The sequence below is a fragment of the Triticum dicoccoides genome, chromosome 2B, assembly GCF_002162155.2.
Source record: "Triticum dicoccoides isolate Atlit2015 ecotype Zavitan chromosome 2B, WEW_v2.0, whole genome shotgun sequence".
Classification (NCBI taxonomy): Eukaryota; Viridiplantae; Streptophyta; class Magnoliopsida; order Poales; family Poaceae; genus Triticum; species Triticum dicoccoides.
The window spans coordinates 610,849,656-610,856,680 of record NC_041383.1 but is presented as its reverse complement, the minus strand read 5'-3'; the positions used below and the strand labels follow the sequence as shown (position 1 = coordinate 610,856,680).

The window sequence follows — 7,025 nt, the reverse complement described above, 5'->3', positions numbered from 1 at the left end:
TCCAACCCTCGCAAATCAACATGTCCTCTTCTTTGTTGTATGATCCCGTGCAAATGCTTTGCTTCCTCCTTTGTGCCTAGGCTCTTTGGGTGGGCTCATCGATAAACAATAGCTCCTCCGCAATGTCGACCTCTTCTTCCTCATCTCCACAATACATGTCCTCATCTTCATGCCATGACTTGCCATGGTCGTCGGCCTCTTCTTCTTCGTGGGCACTGTAGTGGTCGACACCATCTTGGCCGTGACTGTCTTGGCTTTGGGTCTTGTCTGGATCGAAGCCTTAGCCTTGGCCATCGGGGTGGAAGGCCTAGCCATGACCCTCCTAGATGATGTTCTCCATGAACACGGTGTAGTTAGGGTCGTCGACCACCGGCGTCGGGATGGGCATTTCGTGGAACAGGTTGCGGGCGTCGGGAAGGTTGGCCGTAGGAATCGACGGGGCTGCTTCCTTTGCATACCGCCGGACGACTAGCCAGCGCCACTGTACCCAGGCGTGGCATTGAGGTCGATGGAGGCCAGGTTGGCGAGGGTGGCCGACGTGATTAGGCTGCCGTCTGACGATGTGGAGAACCGGGTCTGGCCATGCAATAGCGGCGGATGAAAACCGAGCGTCTCCGGTGTTATGTAGGAGCTCGGCGATTGGTACTACGGAGGGCGAACGGGCGACGAGCCTATGCTCACCGCGGCCATGGCGACGACAGAGAGAATGGTCGGCCCGGGTCGGCACAACCCTAGCATGACGAGGGCCTACGTCGTCGCTGCCTATGTGGCCTTGGCGAGGATGTCTCGTTCTGGTCCAAAGCGGCCTTGTGGTATGTGGGCGCGGCCTTGGCGGCGAAGTCGGTAGCGAGATCTTCTCCGCCGCAACAGGTCCGCCAGGCCCTCCTCTTGGCTGATTCAATGTCTAGATGCACGACCTCCTCCAGCGTGAGCTCCAACCGCTCTTTATTCCTCTTCTTCGTCGTGGGGTGGGAGGTGGTGGCGGCCTCGTAGCCGGGTTTCTTCGCAGCACCGACCATGGAAGGAGGGAGGGAAGGGGAGCACGGGAGGGTTTTGGGAAATGGAGGGAAAGTGGGCACATTGTGTCTTCAACGGGAGAGCCAGGGGAGGACAAGGGCGCATGTCCCGCCCATCCATGCATTGTCCTTTTCGACGCAAATGCGGCCCAAATTTGGGCTGGGAATGGGTCACTGGTGGAAAAAAACGGACATTTGTTCGTTTGCTCCCACGCGTTGGGTCGCGATTTGTGTCAGTTAACCTCCAAATGGACGCGGCTGGACAATTTGGGGTCGCGCATTGGAGTTGGCCTTACCGCTCGAGGTCGATGCATCCGAACACTAATGTGATGGACGCGGCTACTCGTAGGTCACACCCGCCATCACTGGGCGCAACAACTTGGTGGAGCTGATAGCATGGCACCACTTTACTTCACCCCACGGCTGGTGCGGTCGGCGTGTGCGTAACCTATGCAATTCCACTCCCCTGCCACACGGTCTACGTCGCCGGTCAAGCTGCATGTTCGGCCGCCACGGATATCCTCGTCTTCCTCCCGACGATGTCTTCGCCCCGGCTTCTCGTGAGCCCTCCCCGCTGATGAGAGCGAACTCTGACGCGGTGCGCGCCCCCGTCTCCGCCGGTTGTGGCCGTCGCGCCTTGCGTCTCGCCACTGCGGGAAGTCTCGGCCTCGGAGTTGGGGAAGGAAATCCCCAAATGATTTGGCTAATCATTGCGTGAATAGGGATGCTTACGGATCCCGCCTTTAATTCGTGGCGTCTATTATAGATCTGATGGCTCGCGTGGGAATTTTCAAATTTTCATTGAAAAGTCATTTTTACTAGATACTTCACCTATTGTTTTATGTGGGCTTCTTTCTACAAAGTTTGCTGGGCGTATCATGTACTCTGTTTTATTGATTAACTAGCTAAATACGCATGCGTTGTAATAGGATGAAACAATACTTCAAGCATGGTTGTGTGTGACCGATTGTCCTTAGTTATAGCCCTCGACTTTCGGCGCGCGAGCGTCGTCGACTGTGGTCCTCACACACGAACGTTTTCGCAATCTCAGCATGTGGATATTGTGTAGATCACGGTTGTCATCCATCTTGGCCAACGCTTGGTCACACATGTCATGAGCGCATGGTGACCGTTGTTTATGTTAACAAAGGTTGGTCGACCATATAGTTATGAGCCTGCTAGCCATCGCCAACGTCAACGAGAGCCTGAGCGCATTCAAATTGATTTGATCATATTAAATATCTTTCTAATTAATTGATTGATTAATTACATGCATAAGTAATTGGTTGTCTAATTACTCACGAGCTTAATTAAGTGGTTGTCTAATTAATTAATTCCATGCCTAATTGAGAAAAAAATCTCTACATCACTCTAATTATATGCATTCTAAATTAACTGCATGCCTAATCAATTAATTGCATTAATGACTCGGTTTTCCATTAATTCGGCACCAAAAAATCTCTAGGTGGACCAAATTAATTGCACACGTAGTTAATTTTGCTAATTAATTACATTCATGTCTTGATTTTCAAATTAATCCGATGCTTGATTTTCAAATTGTTTTCTCAATGGAAGACGCTTGTGTTCGGCGCGCTGGCTACAACGAATCAAATCGCAAGGGGCCCACCATGTTATATCTTTCCCCACCCCGGCGTCCTTCTCCTTCCCTTTCCTGAGTCTTCTTTCTTTTTCCCGACCTCCCCAGTTGCCATGGAAGTTCGATCCGGCAATCTCCTCCAGCGAACCCCCCTCCTCTTCTCCGACGAGCACTCCCGAAGCCGACCCCCAAGCCAGTGTCCTCCCCTCAATTTTCCCTCTCTCAACTGCATCTCTTACTGCTCCGTGGCGACCGGCAAAGGTAGATGTTGGAACAGCCAGGGAGAATTGCTACGGCGACATTGCAACCTGCCATGGAGTTTTGCTGGAACCGACTGCTTGGCGTGCTGGAAACAGCCATGCGGCGAGCTGCAACCGGCAATCACAAAAGCTACAACTGGTGTTCGATTTTGCTACAACCAGTGATCGATTTTGCTACAATAGCGATGGGGTTGGGGCACCGACGAGCTATTTTTGCTGGAACCGGCAGTCTTAGAAGCTGGAACCGGCAGAATTTTATGTTGCAACTGGAATGGGTGTGGTTCTATGACGACGACTGATTTTGCTACAACTGGCACTGCGAAGCTTCCACCCGCGTTGAGAAAAGCTTCTTTTGGCGAAGTAAAAAGCTGGAACCGGTGAATCAAGTGGCTGGGACGAAGGAAATTTGCTGGAACCGGCGACACAAAATCTGGAATCGACGTTGAGAAAAGCTGCAAGGGCGTGTGACGGCGACGGTGACTGGCCACGCACGAACGACGTGCATCGAGCTGCAACCGGCGGCCAACGATGTTGCGTGCGGCGGTCGGCCATGCTGACGAACCAGTTTGCGGCAAGGGCGGCCGACCATGCCGGCGAACCAGTTTGCGGCAAGGGCGGCCGGCCATGCCAGCGAACCAGTTTGTGGCAAGGGCGGCCGACGGGGTGAGTTGCAGTCACCAATGTCAGAAGCATGGGGCGGTCGGGGGATAAGCGTGGTCGACACGAGTGGCCGGCGAGTAGGAGCGGCGAAACGGCGGGCAATGGAGGGTTGGGGTCGCTACCGACGAGCATGGGCGGGAAGGGGGATGAACGCGATGGCCGGCGAACACCGAGGGGGGGGGGTGTTGTTTCCAGATCACGTGCCTTGATAGAAGGGAGGAAGGAGAAGGACCAGTATGTGACGGCCGTAACAGGGCGAATCGAACAGTAGGGCAGCGACTGGCCTAAATTTGGGCTGACGCACCGACGCCTATCATCGTCCTTTCTCAATAATCGCTCGTATGAAACGAAGACGCACATTGATTAATATTATGTGTGGGTGCAAAGGAAGAAAAAAAAAGGCAAAAAGGATATCTCCACGGGCTCTCGTTTTTTTTTTTTTTGAGGGAGGGCTCTCGTTTTTTTCTCTAACAATGAGATTACTCGGAAGTGGAAGCAGACGAAACGAAGCGATGACCTATTCAGATCTGACTTCTGCCTATTTTAAGCACCCAATTGGCTTGTCCTGAATCATGATGTGGGGTTTACAATTTACAACGCAACTGTTGGATTTTTCTGAGGTTTTGGCTATTCCTTTTCGTTCCAAACTTTCTTACTGTATTATATGTGTTCGTTGTCGTCATTATAGTTAACTCAAACGGCACGTCGACTCAACGATCTGGTTTGCGTCTTCTTCACGTGTATTGAAAACGAGAAGACGAACACAAGGCGCACACCCGGCACCAAATTGCCCGTTCATGTGCACCGCACTCGCATCCAAGCCTTCATTCTCCACAATCCACACTGCACACGCCAGCACGCCCGGCGACGCACCCGGCGTCCTCCGCACCGTGACCGAGCGGCGCTTCACGGCCATGGATCCACCGCTGAGCCAGCAGCCCACGCTGCTGGCGCTCTCGCTGCTCCTCCTGGCCCTGTACCTGGCGCGCCACGCCCTGCTCGGCAAGCGACGGAACTACCCGCCAGTGGCCGGCACCATGCTCCACCAGCTCTTCAACTTCGGCCGCCTGGCCGAGTACCAGACGGAGCTCTCCCAGAGGTACCGCACCTTCCGCATGCTCACCCCGACCTGCAACTACGTGTACACCGTCGAGCCCGCCAACGTCGAGTACATCCTCCGCACCAACTTCGCCAACTACGGCAAGGGCACCATGACCCACGACGTGCTGGAGGACCTCCTCGGCGACGGCATCTTCAACGTGGACGGCGCCATGTGGCGGCACCAGCGCAAGGTCGCGAGCTTCGAGTTCTCCACCCGGGTGCTCCGCGAGTACAGCAGCGGCGTGTTCCGGGACCACGGCCGCCGAGCTCGCGGGCATCGTGGCCGCCGCCGCCGCCGCCGGGGAGAGGGTGGACATGCACGATCTGTTCATGCGGTCGACGCTGGACTCGATCTCTTCACGATTGGGTTCGGAGTCAACCTGGGCGGGCTGTCCCAGTCCAGCCAGGAGAGCGCGGCGTTCGCCCGGGCGTTCGACGACGCCAACGAGCAGGTGCTGTACCGGTTCTTCGACCCGCTCTGGAAGGCCAAGAGGCTCCTCAACGTCTCGTCGGAGGCGGCCATGAAGCGGTCGGTGCGCACCATCAACGACTTCGTGTACGCCGTCATCGACAAGAAGGTCGAGCAGATGGGCAGAGATGAACACGAATTCGTAAGCTCTTTTCCTCTTGCGAACATCGCATCGCCGCCTGGCAGTACCAAATCTGGCCTGGCGTCGTGACATTTACTGACTTGGCAGGCCAAGAAAGAGGACATACTGTCGAGATTCCTGCTGGAGAGGGAGAAAGACCCCGGCTGCTTCGACAACAAGTACCTCCGGGACATCATACTGAACTTCGTGATCGCCGGCCGCGACACGTCGGCGGGGACGCTGTCGTGGTTCCTCTACGTGCTGTGCAGCAACCAGCGCATCCAGGACAAAATCGCGAGGGAGGTGCGCGAGGCCACCAGCGGCGACCGGGACGTCGGCGTCCAAGAACTCACGGCGTGCCTGACAGAAGACGCCATCAGCAACATGCCGTACCTCCACGCCGCGCTGACGGAGACCCTCCGGCTGTACCCGGCGGTGCCCATCGTGAGTTGACCCGATCCCTGGCGCATTAATTTCCTTGTGTGCTATGTGGCCCGGACGTCACGATTAGTATGGTTTTGTTGGTGTAGGATGTCAAGTACTGCTTTTCTGATGACACGCTGCCGGACGGCCACGCCGTGAGGAAAGGGGACATGGTGAACTACCAGCCGTACCCGATGGGCAGGATGAAGTTCCTGTGGGGCGACGACGCCGAGGAGTTCAGGCCGGATCGGTGGCTCGACGGCGACGGCGTGTTCGTCCCGGAGAGCCCCTACAAGTTCACGGCATTCCAGGTGGGACACATAACTAAATCATCACAGGACTACACGACGACCTGGCTCAGATAGAGTTATCCATATTCACGTGACGTGTATGCTTGTGCTGTTGTTTGACATAGGCGGGGCCTCGGATCTGCCTGGGGAAGGAGTTTGCGTACAGGTAGATGAAGATATTTGCGGCTGTTCTTCTCTGCCTCTACAGGTTTGAGATGTGGGAGCGCGACTCGATGATGGGGTACCGCCCGATGCTCACGCTTAAAATGGATGGCCCGCTCCGTGTTCGTGTGTCGCCCCGGCGAGCAAGCGGGTAGCGTGCTTGGTATAAGACTAGAAGCAGACGCGCGCTTTGCTGCACCGTTTTACTTGTAAATGGGGACACAATGTTGACTATTACATGCAACCAAGATGTCTTTAACTTTCAACAACAAAATATTCTACCTGAACAATTCTACAATAACTCACTTCAAGCCAGTAACATCTCTAGATATTAGAGGTTTATTTGAAAATGAAGGTGCAAACACCAAAGTTTGTCATTACGGAAGAACATAGTAAAAATTCGTACAAAAACTATTTAACTCTTGGATGAAATATCTACTCGGGAAAAGATGACAAAGTTTGTAGAGTGAAGGTATTTGTATGATTTGCTTGCCATCCCACCATGATGATTTGTATAACAAATGCATACAAATAGTCTAACTAAAAATATACAACCTTCACTATATCTAAGATGACTTTTTTTTGCGAGAAATATCTAAGATGACATTGGCAGGCCTCACCTATTATTCCCTGGAACTAATGAATAAGTATGTCTGCATCAAAAGCTTCAACATTTTCACTCCAAATAGCTATTGTAGCCACCTCCCTGGAAATGAGAAAACACAATTAGAAGCGAAGCTTTTTTTTTTGCGAATACTCCCGGCATGAGAAATTCAGGTCATGCATAAGAAAAATCTCGAAGCCGTGGTTATCACAGAGTAAAGCAAGCGAGACATTGTATTAGTCGCAAGGTTCTCTTCAATGTTGGACGTCCTTTCACATTGATGGTGATAGCTGGTGATACCGCCGTTGCTATACAATCACAT

At 53.4% G+C, this 7,025-nt stretch overlaps 1 protein-coding gene across 1 annotated transcript; it reads left to right on the top strand.

The window, feature by feature from the left end:
* The first annotated feature begins 4,263 nt into the window (after positions 1 to 4,263).
* On the top strand, positions 4,264 to 6,381 carry LOC119365145 (cytochrome P450 704C1-like). The gene is made up of 4 exons (XM_037630745.1): positions 4,264 to 5,245; positions 5,333 to 5,668; positions 5,755 to 5,958; positions 6,063 to 6,381. Exons 1-4 carry the CDS (start codon positions 4,331 to 4,333, stop codon positions 6,105 to 6,107), a joined length of 1,500 nt encoding a protein of 499 aa, XP_037486642.1. The 5' UTR covers positions 4,264 to 4,330; the 3' UTR covers positions 6,108 to 6,381.
* The last annotated feature ends 644 nt before the right edge of the window (positions 6,382 to 7,025 follow it).

Bases quoted from the DNA above. Each gene is read 5' to 3' on its own strand.
- LOC119365145 (XM_037630745.1), top strand. From the start codon at position 4,331: ATGTGCACCGCACTCGCATCCAAGCCTTCATTCTCCACAATCCACACT. The intron at 5,669-5,754 runs GTGAGTTGACCC...TTGTTGGTGTAG, and splicing joins TGTACCCGGCGGTGCCCATC to GATGTCAAGTACTGCTTTTC. The intron at 5,959-6,062 runs GTGGGACACATA...TGTTTGACATAG, and splicing joins ACAAGTTCACGGCATTCCAG to GCGGGGCCTCGGATCTGCCT.